General features: G+C 36.6%; 1 protein-coding gene across 1 annotated transcript in view; it reads left to right on the forward strand.

Annotated features, from left to right (window-relative positions):
• LOC123874214 (hemicentin-2-like) overlaps window positions 1–17891 on the forward strand; it is a 233122-nt gene that overhangs the window by 94536 nt on the left and 120695 nt on the right. The window contains exon 2 of the mRNA XM_045919458.1: window positions 1277–1438. Coding sequence (XP_045775414.1) covers window positions 1366–1438 — 73 coding nt within the window. The 5' untranslated portion in view covers window positions 1277–1365. The remainder of the gene's footprint in view (window positions 1–1276; window positions 1439–17891) is intronic.

Raw genomic sequence — 17891 nt, forward strand, 5'->3', positions numbered from 1 at the left:
TGTTTTATACACGGTCATAATTTTGGTGTAAAATATAATATTATGAAAAAAAAAACTACAGCAGCGCAGCGACCGTTTACATAATACGAAAACTCCATGAATATCGAAGCCATTGGCAGTATTTTCGTGAGCAATATTTCAACACGACACAGCTTATCGTCCGTGTAAAGTGTAAACAAAGTTAAAGTGTCATGACATACATAATTCTTTTACATAAAAAACAGCCACAATGAGCTAGCTATTTGATAGCTTTTTGGACACCCGAAACAGCAACGGAACTCTTAATGACGCACTTTTGATTTTGTGTCCGCTTTAGTAATTTAGTTAGCTTCCTACTAATTCTTCATCGAAGGTTCCCTCACTAGCTACTAACGATCTCTATGTAATATTTACTCAACACCACCGTCTAGTGTCATTCTGAATAAATCTTTGTAAGTTACCGCTGTCCGTCTGTCCGTTTGTCTATCAGCGGGCTGTATCTCGTGAACCGTAATAGGTAGAGAGTTGAAATTTTCACAAAATGTGTATTTCTATTGCCTCTTGCCCTAAAATGACCGCCATAAAAATTAAAAAATTAAAAAGTGTTGTTTCTTCTTCAATGGTACGGAACCCTTCGTGTGCGAGCCCGACTCGCACTTGTCCGATTTTTTCTTTGTTGTATTTCTTTCTATGTTCACAATCATACTAATAAAAAGCAATGATGAGGTCTAGACCTCATCCTACCTCACCTAGAGGTTGGAAGCCTTGCCTACAAGATGCCTATTCACTCTTGTTAAAAATATTGTGTGTGCTTTAGCTTTATTACATTTAGCGTATTTCCCCAGCAGACGAAGGATTAATGTCGGAGCCAAATACGCGGCAAGTGGGTCAACGGACGAACATTCGACCTCTGGTATTCGGAGTTTCTGAATCGCAAATCTTGAGATTGGCAATACGTTAGTAGAAATGGATTTCTGACTGGAAATGACGGCATTCTGTTGGATTCAAGAGCATTTAGATCGTTGTTACTGATAAAACAAAGCGAAAAAGTACTCAGACTAAAAGAAACTATTGCGCTATTTTTTCCCTTCAAGCATTATTGGTATTGAACATAAAAGTTACTACAATAAATAATTCAATGTTTTTGTATAATACCTACTTACTCCTAAGCATGAACTAGAGTGAGAGAACTCTCGGTTTGACCCTGAAGCGACGATATGTCCTTGGGACCCCAACGTCAATCGGTTTTTTGAAAGAGAAGACACGAGTTTAATGAATGTTTGTGATGTTATTACAGATAACCAATACCGAGGATGTGAGACACCAGCGCGACGATGAAAACCAGGAGGTCTAGAAGCAAGGGCACGGGATGAGAGAGTAGCCACCATGACCACCAAGATGCTTCTGTCCCTGCTTCTGCACTGCTTCTACGTCACCACTGCTTCGATGCCTGGTGGAGGTAGGTGACCTTTTTGTTTCCCACACACGTCATACAAAGAGGAGAGGACGACCAATGAAAAGGATGGATTACGTGTAAAAGGGGTGGATGATACGTTGGGATGAAAGAAGGGAGTGGAAGAAGAAGACATGTTGTGCGAACCCTACGCAGCGTGGGATAAAGGTCAGGAAGAAGACACGTCATACGTGTCGCGAACTTTGGTTTAAGTGGTCTATTACACTAGGACATTATTATTAACTTAAACGGTATAAAGAATGAAGAAGTTGCCATTTTTTTAATGGTTTACTTATAAAAAATTATGTAAAATATACTTGACAAAATATGAAAGAACCATTGAACTAAGAAATAAGAGTTGGAGAACTATAAAGTTGCGCTCGCAAGAATAATTTCATATTCCATTGCGTTAAATATAACAGTATAGTTAATTTTATCCATTGTTAAACTAGGGAAATAAGTTGAAATCTAGCTTCTCTATGATGTTCTATATAATATGATGATGTATTGACAAGTTTGTCTGGTCAAGTGTACATTCAGAGCATAGAGATCATTCGTCCATAAGTCACAGTGAACTAGAGTGAGGGAACTCTCGGTTTGGTCCTGAATCGACATTATGTCAAATATTAGGTTATGGCGACGTAAAATCAAAGCAAAATAGGGCTGCTTTAGGGCTACCTGCGTCAAATGTACCAACATTTGACGCCTGCCAGTGACGTTGAAGCCTCGACTTTTTAGAAGTCCCCTAACTTACCAGACCAAATAAGACTAGACCAAAAACTTACTTTTTTATCCAAAAAGCTGAGCATTCACTCGCCGTTACACAAGAGTTCAGCAAAATAATCGCTGTACAAGAGAAATGTAAGGGCATTGTGGTACTTATCGAGTACAGGATCTGAATACATAAACGTAGAAAATTCCACTTTTCGCTGCTCTTTGTGTTATTTGAGAGTTTCACGGGTTATTTAGGTTAGTACCTACCTACTCGTAAATACTTCGCAAAAACTATCCACAAATTTGACTGAAAATACCATAAAATATCTTGTGAAAACTTGCTACTCCATCTGCAAACTGCAACAACTTATACTACATTAAATATTTCACCTTCACAATTTAACTATTCAAGTGTGTGTGTGTGTGTGTGTGTGTGTGCGTGTGTTTTGAGGGTTCCGCATATCCAGAAGAAAAAAAGGGATGCTAATGGGATCGCTTCGTAGTCTGCCGGTCTGTCTGTCGTGTCGGTCGAGATCCAACAAGGGAATCAAAACCTATAAGCACTTCCCGTTGAGCCATCATGAAAGGCAGGTAGCAATGTTTTATAGCACAAATAAACGGGAATATCCGAAAACCGTGAATTTGTGGTTACATCATAAAAAAATGTTGTCTTGTACGATGGTACGGAACACTTCGTGTGCAAGCCTCACTCGCACTTGACCGGTTTTTAGGCTAAAAGACAGTAAATTTCATGACTTCAGCCGCTTGGAGTACACAAATTTCAAACCCTTATTTTACACCCTTAGGGGTCGAATTTTCAAAAAATCCTTTTTAGCGGATATTTACGTCATAATAGCTATCTAGCTATCGGCCTTTCAGTCCGATCCGTCCAGTACTTTGAACTGTACGTTGATAGATCAGTTAGTCAGTTAGATTTTAATATATTTAGAAGAAGATTTTTGTAACATAATGGATTGGTATAGTGGAACGGTTTCACAAAAATTACATTTGGAGAGATTAACGTTTAGCGAATATCGTGGCTGTGGCTTCGCGACTTCTTACGTTTAATGTTCCACAAAAGAGTCATAAAAGAAATAGGTTTCTTTGTCGTCCTAGCGGAACCGAGGAGAGTGTCTATGTATTACATATGGAGGTATATATGTATTAGTGGGTAAAGAGTTGTCATAATATACTAAAGGCTTGGATGAATAAATACTCAGGATGGTATGCTCCGAAAAGTCAAATGAAGCAGGGCTAACTGTCAGTTGATGAGTATGTGTGCGTTATGGAATGATACCATTCACATATGAAAATTTGCCTATTTTCCTATTTTTCCCTATTTTTCCCTTTCACGACGATTATTATTAATAAATGAGATCTCATTAGATTAGTCTTTATTATGATAGTTACAAATCAATGGATGTTCGATGATAAAAATAATAATAATAGATTGCAACGTATTAAAATTTACCTACTCTGTTTTTACATAACTTTGAATTTTACAGTATAGGGCCTCTGGCCCTATTGAAAATCTCTGCTTAACAGGGTGCCCATCACCATATATACTCTATAATCGTATCCTGACAGTTAAAAATTAAAAAGTTAAAAAGTCAAATATAAAAACACAATATATTCACTAAAAATATTTAATAATAATCCAAGTATGTACCAGTTGGCGATTTTGTTTAGCGTAGCTCGCAGGGTTAGTGAACTATTCACTACTTTTGGTGTTATACACCGGACAAGTTTACATCCTTATATCGTAGATCTCTTACCAAATTACACAAAGCGGCTCTTGGGTAGCGGTTTTTTTTTCTCTAAGCCAAATTCAAAGTTATTTATTCAAAATGGGTTCATATTTTATTTGTCTTGTGTTTTCTGACATTTATGACCTTAAAAAAATATCTAAATAAAGATAAATATTCTAGCTATCCGTATAGCGTCCCATCTTTGACCACATCACGCGTGACGAGTCCTCCGTTCGTCGCTAAGGTTGTTTTGGTGGGTGCCTACTACCTATCATGGACTAACTAATAATAATATTAATGTAGTAAGATTTTGATTACCTATTTATTTATTTCTTTATTGCACACACAAACATATACATTTACAAAAAACATAGAAGACAACATGGTAAGTACGTTGGACAGATAAAAACATACGTTTTTATCTGTCCAATTACGTAGCTACCTAGGTACTTCATGATAAATTTGGCATGCAGCTATTATGACGGAGACTGGTATATTAAATGTACTACAATTGAGTAATAAGTTTTGTTTTAGTTAAATTTCAATATCAATTTAAAATCTTTTAATTAACAAAACAGCCCTTTTCGCTTAATTATATTATGATTGTCATCAAAAATTAAATATAAATTTGTCTAAATATAATGAAAAAAAATTGCTCAGTTTTAGGCAAAATTACCCCATTTATTTTCTGACAACCCTAGACTTCAATTTGAAGTTGTGTAATTTGCACAGCACGATTACGATACGATTTAAAATTAAATTATTTCATTGAAGTGTCAAACAAAAAAATTTAATCACTACGTTGTGTCAAATGCGTATCGGAAGGTGTTAAGTGGCCAGTTTCGTAGAATTTATGTTGAGTTTGTGTGCGTGACGTGTAATTACAGAGATTTGGTCGATAGTTATGCTTCCTTCGTTTGTACGGCGGGGTCACCGGTTGACTAAAGGCTGAGATGTCATGCAGAACTCGCGGTTTTTATTTATTGAGTAACTTGCACCTCTTACATATTGCATATTTAGTAACTTATCATCTGCAGGGACAAGAAACTTGAGTTTTTCAGGCATAAATTATATCTCTTTAACTTAGACTTCCACTAATAAACGATTGGGGAAAAAACCGGTTTTATGATTTTTTCCTTTACTTGAACTATAAGACACCTGCCAAATTTTATGATTCCTATAATCATGATATTTGGCAACGGGAACTTTCCTATGGGTTTTCTTGACAGACACGACAGACGGACAGGCAGACAGACAGACAATAAAGTGATTCTATAAGGGTTCAGTTTTCCTTTCGAGGGACGGATACCTAAAAACACCCGAACAAAGCCGGGGCAGTTCAACTAGAGTAAAATTGTGTAGGTGGGAGCGTTTTTAGACGCCTGATGTACGATGTCTGCTTCTCTCGAGAATATAATCTCAATGTCAACGAGTATATACTTCTACGTCTCCCTGTATCGCAAACAAGTAACAGCATGTATACCATATTCCGAATAAAAATTACATTCGTTCACCGCACGCTGTGTGGGGACGACATTATATATTATTAAATCTGGCTGCGAGTTACTTTTGTTGGCGAAGGCACGAGATACGCGGGTATCTTGCGCCTTGGAATATCTCGCTTCCAAGACTTCCTGTAGGGTTACCAGGTCAAAGCGAAAGTCCTAAATATAAGCCTGATTTGCAGTGAAAAGTCAAGAGAGAATAGGCATCTCAAGCAAGCGCGCTCTATCTTAAGCTGCATCATCACTTGCCAGCAAGTTTTATTGCAGCCAAACGTGAGTATAAGCGGAATTCGCATTATGAAATTAGTAGCACGAAATTAGTTTTGCGACATGGTAAATGTCTAATCTCGTATGCTTGCATTACGAAATTAGATGAAAATTGAAAAAAAACACGACTGCTCTAACAAAGTAAAATAATTCAGATTTGAAAATGGCGGCATAAAGCCATTATGTTGAATTTAAAAAAAAAATAATGCCAGTGTCACTCGAGGTGATGTAAGTATTCTAACGATCGATATGCAATACATTCAAATCTGTTCAGGTAATTAGAAGTTGTGGCAGAACAAAGAAACTTACATACATACATGAACCCTGAAAACATTGGAAAAGAATATTAGCCATGTTAATCATGACTAATACTCCCCTTTGCCCTCCAATGAAGCGTACAGTTTGTGCCAGGAGTGGGTACGACAATAGTGCAACGGGTGGGGTTTGAACCGCCGACCTTTCGGAATTCAGTCCGCTCCTCAACCGTTGAGCTATCGAGGCTCCCTTTTTTGAGTAGTGATGTAAAAAACACTTCAATTACAGCAAGAATACCATAAATTTTGCCAATGACAACAATTGTCATTGGGATCATCACAACTTCGGAGTCAGAGTTGTTACTGAAGTGGTAGTCGAAATCCTATCCCTGCACATGTCACAAACCCTGCCGCCTGGGCACCCTACCGGAAAGGCTTTAGAGGGAATATTTAAACGTGATTCCGAATGAAGAATTGTTCGCAGTGAAATGCGATGTATTATGTATGTTACTCTAAATGAATGGCGGTTAGGACGGGGTCTTACGTGAACTCTTTCCTCGGGGTGATATATTGCCTTAGCCTTTATGATTCTGGTCTGTTTATGCTGGATATATAGCGCCCGAGCGGCCAATTACCGGCATTATGCTGCGCCTATAAATCAGTTTAAATATCTTTATTGTGTATCTAAGGTTACGGCTATTCTTTATGAAAATATAAGAATTTTTCTTGTCAGACAAGGCGCGTTATGAAATCTGGTAATGTACAATGAAAATATACTTTACTGTAAACCAATTATAGTACCAAAAAACTGAATATAAATTGATATCCTGCTAAAATATTTATAAAATTATGTAAATTTGAGTATGTAACAAGTCTAACGAAAAAAAATGAAAACATGACAGCCCTGGCGAAAAACGAACTCCTAAAGATATTTCACATTTCGAAATATTGATTTCAAAATTCCGTTTATTAGATAATAATTACTTTACCAGATTATGACAAAAATAAATAACGACATGTGTCGGCGAGGAATAAGAGCTGTATTTTTCGAAATTGTCAGTGAATTAATACGTATACCCGGTATACCCCGAATTCGTTTTTCACAACTCTCCGCATTGTATCAGACGCTTTGATTCTTGGGAATTTATATTTATTACTTTACTGGGAATGTAATATGTCTGCAGATTCAAGGTATCCACTTTCATATTATTTTTCGTAAAAATGAATTCCTTAAAATTGGAAATCAGATCCTTCCTAGTTCCATTGAATGCGGCGGAAAAATTGTTGGGATCGAAGTCAAATTAATCAAGGTAGGTTAATAGGTACTGTATATCATTCTATTCATTTTGGAACTCAAGATCGGTTCAAAGGTCGTAACTCATTTACACGACACCTTTTCGACACAACACACGTACGGCTCCGTCTCAAATCGAAGTGACCGCTAGATTTCCGATAGTTGTAGTGAAACAAGTGTAAATTAAAAATTTATAACACTCCTGGCAAGTGAAAGTTACAGTAACTAGAAAAGAGCAGATAACTTTCAAACGGCTGAACCGATTTTCTTCGATTATTATAGCTAGGAACACTCTTGATCAAGCCGCCTTTCAAACAAAAAAACTAAATTAAAATCGGTCCATTCGTTTAGGAGCTACGATGCCACAGACAGATACACAGATACACACGTCAAACTTAGAACACCTCTCTTTTTGGGTCGGGGGTTAAAAAAACAAAATGTAAATATGAAATACACGAGCAATGTAACTTTTACATTAACTTATTATAGGTTGCTGAATGCATATTAAAATTTTGAAATTAAAATTGGAATTTATTTATTAATCACTTAATAATTTCTGTGTAAAATTATAAAAATAAATTTCAATTTTAATATGGCCTCTTGCCATTGAATAAAAATTGATATTATGATAATTCGAGTGATTAGAGTGGTTCATTAAAATTTTATTAAAACGAAAAAACCTACTCGCGTGCAATTTTCACAATAGAAAGAGGCACTAATTAAATATTCAAAATTAATTATTATTTTCCAAAGAGCCGCTAAAGCAGGCGTACAACAAACTTTCTCCTGCGAATGAAAACATCGCATTAAAAGTTGGCAAATTGTTTTCTAAATTTAGCATTCATTTTAATGGAAAATTCAATGATAAAAATAAAACACGCTTAATTTCGCTTGTTCATTTAAAGGCGGCATAATTTTATTCATAAAATGTCTGACTAAACAATTAAGGCTGCCTTTTTATTAACCCCCGATCCAAAAAGAGGGGTGTTATTTTGATGTGTGTATCTGTGTATCGGTGTATGTATCTGTGTATCTGTATGTGGCAGCGTAGCTCCTAAACTAATGAACCGATTTTAATTTTTTTTTTTTTTTTGTTTGAAAGGTGGCTTAATTGAGAGTGTTCTTAGCTATAATCCAAGAAAATCGGTTCAGCCGTTTGAAAGTTATCAGCTCTTTTCTAGTTATTGTAACCTTCACTTGTCGGGGGTGTTATAAATTTTTAATTAAGGTCATAAGTGCGACAGGTTATTGATGCAATAGTTTGGCGGAATTGCTACTCGAATTCTGAGACCGAACGTATATATCTACTTACCTACCTCATAAATAATTTGAGGTGGTGCTATATATTGCGTGTGTGTAACAGAAGATGGAATATTTAAAAACATGTGCTGAAGTGAGACGAAACCATAAAATTAAGTATCTAATAAATTGCGAAATTATGCAAGGAGTTTAGGAAGTGGGTAACTCTTCATGGATCGTAGATTTGTTCCCGTCCCCGCTGTAATGTTATTTTATTGACGCACTTACGTTTATTACGCCTAATTTAGCTAACATGGAGGAGGAATTTTACTGTATTATGAAAATGCTTGACTGATTGTTATGATTTTGCGCTTGAAGATTATGGGGAAAATATAAGAAATCAAATTATGCCCGCGACTTTTTCCTCTTAGTTTCTGTTTTTTTTTTATTCTGTGGCAACTCTTTGATTTTGTGGGCTGAAAAGTAGCCTATTAAGCTATTTTTGTACTAAACAGATGATACTGCTAACTTATTCGGTGTGGATTTAGCTTTTTTTTTTTAAATCCGTGGGAACTCTTTGATTTTCCAGGATAAAGAGTACTTGGGCAAAATCGTTTCCTGAGATGCAAGCTATCTCACTACCTTTCATCAAAATTCGGTTTAACACGGTTAAACAGATGGGTCATGGAAAGCTAGCAGACAGACAGACTTTCGCATTAATAATTTAATGTTTATATGGAGCCGCACGCACACTTGAAAAAATGCGCCCAAATGGTTTCATACAATTTTGCAGGGGAAAAGGGCAAAAGAAAATTGCTCAGAGCGGGCGTACCCTATAAACATGACCTAGGGCCTAGGTCATGTTTATTATGACGATCCTATCGCGCGACAGATTGAGATGGCAACCAGGTGGAGACAGATATAAGCTACTTATATGCCGGAAAATCAAAGAGCTCCCACGGGATTCTTAAAATCCGTTTAACCGATTTGTAGGTACAAAGGTAGCTTGAGTCCCGGAAATTGACTTACTTAGGCAATTTCCGAATTTTTTTTTAAAACCTACAATAAATACACGCGGATGAAGTCGTGGGCATGATCTAGTACCTACTTAATAAATGAAACTTCAATTACTAAGAGTGCTTACTTACAAAAGCAAGTAGAAATATTAAAACCAAGTAGAAATATTACAAGCTAAAAATACATATCCACATTTTCAAATCCACACTTACACATTCACATTGAACAAGCAAGCTAAGCTAAAAGCCTCTTTTAATCCGCATTATAGGAATCCCACTTCTGACAGAAATTTAAAATCCTTTCTACTCGAGTGAGTTCCATCATCGCTCGACTCAAATCGATTGGAACGGGGCGAGACATCGATGTATTGACAAAGTATATCTCTGGCTCAGCGAGCGACGAACAAATGTTTATTCACATGAGTATTTGAATATTCTTCCAATTTGTTAACATTGAGTAGTAGTGAATTCTATTTCTCCGTGTTTACATGCGGAAATTTTAAAAGACGGAATCTTTGTAGTGTTTAAACTATCCAAATAAATCATGAATCAATCAAATAAGTCTACCTTTAGAATATTTGCGATACTTATTAAATAGCAATGTTGAAGCGATAGAGTCTTTGAAGTAACGTATTGTATTAGTTACTCTAAGTTGATTTGAAGCATAATATTTAACGATTTTCCATAATTGAACCAATTTTCGCCATAATCTCACTGATAATTTGATTGTTCTACAATAATAAATACAACAATAAATAATAGTATAATCCTCGATGTATATAATATATATTTATGAATAATTCTGAATAAATTAAAAATATATTTCTAGAGCTTTTTATTTATACTTGAAATTCCGAGAATTATTTCAAAACGACTCTATCTAGACATTTGTGACTATTTATATACCTACGCCTGAAATTGACCTTGTAACATGAAATAAAATAAATATATTTAACACAAAATTATAGGTATTAATATTGATAGCTATAATAATATAATATTTGTACTATTTGCGAATGTGACATTGCTTACAGAGCGATATTATTGACTTGATCCAGTTCAGCAGTAGGCAGTCATGCGTGATTAATTATATTCAACTATTGATAAGCCGAGTACCTACTACTATACTATTCCTCATAGCATATCTGATGGATTATGTTATGGAAAGAAATACCCAAATATCGTCGTCGTCAGCCGTAGATGCCCACTGCTGGACATACTAGGTCTCCATGTTAAGACATGTACCCTGCCATCCTCTTACTAAAAACGGCTAATCCTAAAAAGTAGTTCGAATTATCGTCAAAAAACATAGGAATTTATTAAAGCCGATGTTTCCGAAGCCGAAAATTAAAACCAAAAAGCTTGGTTCTATGTAGCATACTCTTTTTTATACATCATTTTTTCTGAATTACCCTACTTTTTGGCGATAACTCAAAAACTTCTTATAAATGTGAAAGTATGTACCTATTTCTGTTTGTTAGCTAACTTTTCATGGCCCATCTGTTTAACCTATTTTCACGAAAGATATAGAGATGCTTGCATCCCGTGGACGGACACAGGCTACTTTTTATCATGGAAAATATAAGTTTTCGCAGGATTTTCAACCTGAAAACTTAAAACCTAAATCCATGTTGCGGGCATTATCTAAGTATTTGGCAAAAAGATAGCTTGCATCCCAGGTGCGGATGTTACTTTTTATCTCAGAAAATCAAATAAGTTATTCCCACAAAAAACTTTTAAAAACCTAAATCCGACGAAACCAAAACAACAAAACGAACGAAATCGGAGGTTTCATGTTTGAAAAAATCTAAGTGTACAATTTCCTTTCAATCCAAACATCGGGAAGCATCAACCTTATTTTTTCTAAAAAAAAAGGAACAGACAAACGTATCGGAATCCATTAAACCTCGACGAACTCCGTGGAAACGTCCTCTCGACGCTAATAGGACCTTTGATGTCCTCCCGGAGGAGCTAATTTCCTTACCCCGTTGTTTTTGTCATACCTTTGAGAAACTTCGCTAGAACCGCTGAATAGTTTTTGTTTGGAGAATTTGTGAGCAGAAGTAAAATACAGCTCGTATTTCGATAGAATAAACTTATTTTCAATCAATCAATCATTTATTTGCTCTAAATGCAGGTTAACAAAGATATTTTATTCTGTTACCAGTCGGGGCGCTTCACTAACTCAGTGATCATCACTAAATGAAAGCCATCAAACACATTTGACATTGGTTTGTTTTAGAAAGCTGCTTCTCTAAGCGATACAAAATGATTTTTCATAGAAAAGCTTCCATGGCTTAAAAATAAATATTAATTAAGGCCTACATTTGGTGATTACTGATTTACCGAATAACCCTGCTAAATTGTCATCATCATCACTATCATCAATCCATTGCTAACAGGGGGTTAGCGATGGATTGATGATCGAACATGATTCCTCTCGTAGAATGACCATACTACCAAAAGAGACCATAGCCGACCACGCTAAGCAAAGCCCTATTGTATAGATCCAAGCCTGAGGTTAGCATTTTTTTTTTTTTTTATCCTATTGTGGTGTAATTATGGATTTTTTTTATTAAAATAGTGAGCAAACGAACAGTTACTACCGTCGCCCAAGATCATTTGCGATTCGTGTAAATAGAATGATATAATATGAAGTTGGTAAGTTTGAAATGGGCGTCTTTGCCCACCAAACTATGTTATAGTAATATGATATTAAGTCTATGGTTATATTTATATTTTTGTGTTTAACTAAGGCAGACCAAGGCTACTATAGGGCATGAGCTGTATATGTACAATAGATTTTTATTGTTCAATATTAATAAAAACATTTTTCAAAAAAAAAAAAACAAAAACCTCAAAAACTTTTTGCAGCTAACCGCTTGTTTGGGAAAGGACCGATCGATCTTTAACAGTGTGAGATACAGATAAATAAAAATATTTTTTCTTGTAAGATAAAAGGGCAAATCATGTCGACATCTAAATAAATGTTCAAAGAAAATACTGCTTAGCACTCTTTGAAGATCGCTCCCTTTATTCAATCACAAAGTATATGTATAAAAAAGCAACTCCGTAGTAAAGTAACAATACATTTACAAGTAATTTAATACTTCTCTACATTTCCCAAAGCAAAAAATCCTCAGGAATATCACTTTTGTTTCCCACAAGGGCCGTATTTCTTGCGACCTGCCTGGAGTGTCGAACAGCCGAAAGGTCGAGGGAAAGGGCCGGATTAACTTTCCGCCTGCGAAATTATTTACTGTAGGTACTCGGACAATCCTCCTCAACCGCAATCAATAAAGATTTTACGTATAACTTGTTACGAAGGTCACTTTTTATCGTTTCGCATGATTGCTTTTCTATTTTTGGTCTTTCAGGGACATTAAGCTTACGAGTATCAAACGGGATTTCCCTACATTTTTAATGAAGTTACCTTCAATTCAAAGAGTAAATAGGCATTTCCTTGACAAGCACGCTCCACAAGGCTGTATCACCTATCAACCAGTGATTGCAGTCAGGTGCTATAAATTGAAAAAAAACCCGGCCAAGTGCGAGTCAGTCTCGCACTCGCGCACCGAGGGTTTCGTACTCGGGTAATTTTTCCGACATTTTGCACGATAACTCAAAAACTATTACTCATAAAAATGAATAAAAATCTGTTGATATAAATGAAAATGTAGAGATAAAGCCCTTTCATATGATACTCCATTTGGTATAGAAATCATTTCTGATGAAAAGGTGAACTAGGTAATGTACCTAGGTAATCGGGTAGCTAACCTACCCGATTTTACTGGGCTGCAATTGCTCAAATCCTTCTTAGTGGTGGCACCTACGTCATAGAGTAGGTAGGTATAGAGTATCATTTGATTTATTAGAATAAACTAAAGGTATTCAACTTCATAATATCAAGCAACAACTAAACACAAGTAATAATTTAATACTTGTCTTCCTCTTCTTCGTTTCCAAGATTACAAATCCTTACAAATATCAGTTTAGTTAACCGCAAGGGCCGTGTTCGCGAGCCGGGTCGAGTGCTGGAACAAATGAGAGGTCCGGGCAAAGGACCGGATTAGCTGCCAAATTATTTACCGCTGTACGGAGCCGGGAGATCTCTGCAAACCGCAATCAAAAAAGATTTAACTTCCTACTGAGACATTTTTCAAGACTAAGCTGGACTTGCACTTTTTTAAATACAAGGTGTAACCAGAACGCTAGCAAAAACTTAAGGTTATTATTATACTACCACAAGTGTAAATTAAAAATTTCTAACACCCCCGACCAGTGAAGGTTACAGTAACTAGAAAAGAGCTGATAACTTTCAAACGGCTGAACCGATTTTTTTGGATTATAGCTAAGAACACTCTCGATCAAGCCACCTTTCAAACAAAAAAAAAAAAAAACTAAATTAAAATCGGTTCATTAGTTTAGGAGCTACGATGCCACAGACAGATACACAGATACATAGTTACACAGACACACACGTCAAACTTATATCATCCCTCTTTTTGGGTCGGGGGTTAAAAACACAATCCAATGTTTTCAGCTTGGCAGACTATGGCCTAAACCCTTTCCATTTTATGAGGAAATGGGTTGATTCATATAAACTTTTAGAAGTGCTTTTGAATCGTCAAAATAACTTACCACACATTGGTTCGGATTACCGTTCCTAAAAGGTTTATTATCATACTGTCAATTAGTTTGGAAGTATCCATAGGTAGGTCATATACCAACATAGGCAGCATAGGTATCCTGTTATACCGTGGGCGAGCCTTTCTACTCCAAGTTCACACGTCATTAGGCGCCGTGTAGTGCCCGCCGCCATTAAAAGCCTTTACCGTTACGCAATAAAGAGCGCACGTGCCTCACAGGCGCCCTTAGCTAACGCGTGAAAGCCTCATAATGCTATTCCGTTTATAATTTGTTTTGCTCGTTCCTTCCTTGTTCCTGAGCAGTTGGTGCGACCTGTTGGATGTGGGGAGTGGGGATAAATAAAATATGAGGAAACGATAAAGATTAGGGCTTAGGCTGCTTGTGTATTGAATTTATTACGTCATCCTTCAAGCAGTGATGGCCTAGTGGCTAAAATGTCGGCCTAATACTCGCGGGATCCGAGATTCCATTCCATCTAAGTGCTTCTAATTTTTTGGAGCTATGTGCGTTTTAAGCAATAAAATATTACTTGCTATAGCGATGAAGAAACATGTCTTGAGTCAAAGTTTTCCATGATGTTTTCAAATGTGTGAATTCTACCGATCCGCACGTGGCCAGTGTGGTAGACTGTGGCCTAATCTTTCTAATTCTGAACGAAGACTCGTACTTAGTAGTGAGCCGGCGATGGGGTGATGGACAGACGATATGAAATGTGTGGCGGGAAAAGATAGCCAGCTTCATCAAATATATAACAAGGATAAGAGAAATGACCTAACATCGATCAAGATTCAGGTCTCCTTAAAATAGGTACCTGTTATTATTCCTTGCTCTCCGGATTTCTTGGACCGAACAAGACAAGGCGCTGTCTCAGAGCACTAAATAATAGAGTAGAGAGTGTCAAGATAACAGGCAGTGGAATCTGTTTTGCTAAGTCTATCTTACGAGTCGGTTAGGTTAGGCCTAAGCAAAGCTAACCGATCTTGACGTAGACCGCAACTATTTACTGATGTACACATACGAAGTAGGTACTTAGGTGTTTCGAACTGTTTATTATTTAAGAGAGAGACTTAGGCCCTTTTGCACAAGGATCTTTTAACTTCATTTCATCATCATCAACCTATCCCACTACTCAACCTAAACACAAATCATTTTTCAAAGCACTTAGGTATTGTACTCCTTTTGATGGTCAGAATTGCTTGATTTATAGGATGATATAGTATACTGGTCTACTAGGTACTGATGATTGGTTTCCTATTAGAATGAGAAGGGGTTAGGCCACAGTCGGCCACGCTGATCAAGTGCGGATTTACAGACTTCGCACACCTTTGAGATCATTATTAGATCACTCAGACATGCAGGTTTCCTCATGATGCTTTCCTTTGCCGTTAAATCAAGTGATATTTAACTGCTTCAAATGCATATAACTCCGAAAAGTTAGATGTGTCCGGGACTGAACCCCTCACCTTCTGAATAGGAGGCGGGCTCTTAACCACTACGCTATCAAGGCTCTAGAAACTTCTAGAAAGCAATGTCACATTCATTACGCTTGGATTGCAGCATATTATGCGAAATATACACAAAACACTTCACGCAAAGCCTAGAGACAACTTTATATTCTAACCACTTTATACATTGAAAATTAAACTCTATTTTCATAACTGTATGATTAAAATTTGCATGACAGAGTGTTACAGGATAGTTTTTCGATTATTGAGCGTTTGCGTTAGAGATTTCGGATTTAATAGCGAGGTTGGTTACATATTGATACTGGCGATTGTTTGCTGAGGTGTTAACGGCTCAGTTTGCTCAGGGCCGCGCTCTGTTTGCTCTAGTTCCTGTATTGCAGCCGCTGCGTTGGTCTGATGACTAAACGTGTTTTGATTTTGTCACGCAGGTTTGTTTAGTTTTGATACCCGTGATATTAATAGCTACTTTATTATGATTGTGAAATTCCATGGGTGGATGAGTGCTGGCTGACTGATCTTAGATCTATCACTGCAAATCAATTTTTTTTAATTTTTTTTTATTCACTATAGACAAGCGCTTGACCACAATCACACCTGATGGAAACGACTGATTTCGGATGATTACGGGATGAATCGGGCTATTTGGCATACTATTGTGATTTATGACGTAGACATCCGATAAGAAAGGATTTTTGAAAATTTAACCCCAAGGGAGTAAAGTAGGGGTTTAAAATTTGTGTAGTCTAGCTTAATACGAGCGAATGAAGTCGCGGTCTTAGCTATCTATTGTGTATAATATTACAGTATTACTTTTCAACTCGTTTCCTCACGAATAAGTTTCTTAGCTTAGTGAGTCGGATCTTGTTGTAAAAGCTAACCTAAAGCAGATCCCACTCTGCTTGTTTAACAAACTCGAACCGTTTTGCTTTGTGTACTTTAAATTTTTGTTAGCGCCGCTCATCTTGTCTCGGTTAATATAAAACTGTTTACTACTTACTAAGCTTCTCTTTCTTTTATTTATATTTTAATTTGAACTGTCGAGTGGTTTCTAAAATATCTCATACAATAACAAGTGTAAATTAAAAATTTATAACACCCCCGACAAGTGAAGGTTATAGTAACTAGAAAAGAGCTGATAACTTTCAAACGGTTGAACCGATTTTCTTGGATTATAGCTAAGAACACTCTCGATCAAGCCAAGCCACCTTTCAAACAAAAAAAAAAACTAGATTAAAATCGGTTCATTAGTTTAGGAGCTACGATGCCAGGCAGATACACCGATACACACGTCAAACTTATAACACCCCTCTTTTTGAGTCGGGGGTTAAAAAGTCCTGATGCTCACTCATTGACTCCTCAACGGCTAGAGTCTAGACCAAGCTCAAGACCAAGAGGGACAAAAGTCCCTCTCGTTGGCGCTGGCCCTTGTATTATACCTACGTATTATGTAGAAAGTTGAAAATCTGCTCAGTTTCCCTTTGCAATGTAAAAATGAATAGGCAAGTACGCTTGGATTTTAAGAAATTCCCGTGGAAGCCAAGTCACGAGCGGTCGCTTGGTTGTACGAGTTTGTATGGTGCTTATCAACTTTTTTAGGGTTCCGTACCTCAAAAGGAAAAAAGGAACCGTTATAGGATAACTTCATTATTTCTCTGCCTGTCCGTCTATCCGTCTGTCGTGTCTGTCAAAAAACCTATAGGGTCCATCCCGTTGACCTAGAATTATGAAATTTTGCAAGTAGGTAGTTCTTATAGCAAATATAAAGGAATTGTTAATTTGTCGTTACATCACAAAACAAAATTTGTTCATGAACAAATATTTTCAATTTTTAAAGTAAGATATCTATACCAAGTGGTGTATCGTATGAAAGGACTTTACTTGTACTTTCTAAAACAGAATTTTATTTATTTTTATGCATGACAATTTTGATTTATCGTGTAAAATGTCGAAAAAAAATATCCGAGTACGGAACCCTCGGTGCGCGAGTCTAACTAGCACTTGGCCGGTTTTTTTAAATAATAGCTACGTTAATCATGACTAATATTCCCCATTTGTATAATTTCTTTTGAGAATAAAATTCTTTAACCACATTTCCACTCAAACTAAGCGTAAAACTTGTGCTAATAGTACGACAATAGTGCAGCGGGTGGGGTTTGAACCTCCGAGCTTTCGGGTTTCAGTCCGCTGCTTAAACCGTTGAGTTATTGAGGCTTCAATTAAATTAAAGATACTCATCAGTATCACTTCCACTGAACAAGAAATTAAAACATACAGTCAGAGTAAACGCTTGTCGGACTTGGCGTTAT

This window comes from Maniola jurtina, chromosome 18 (assembly GCF_905333055.1).
Source record: "Maniola jurtina chromosome 18, ilManJurt1.1, whole genome shotgun sequence".
NCBI classification, from domain to species: domain Eukaryota; kingdom Metazoa; phylum Arthropoda; class Insecta; order Lepidoptera; family Nymphalidae; genus Maniola; species Maniola jurtina.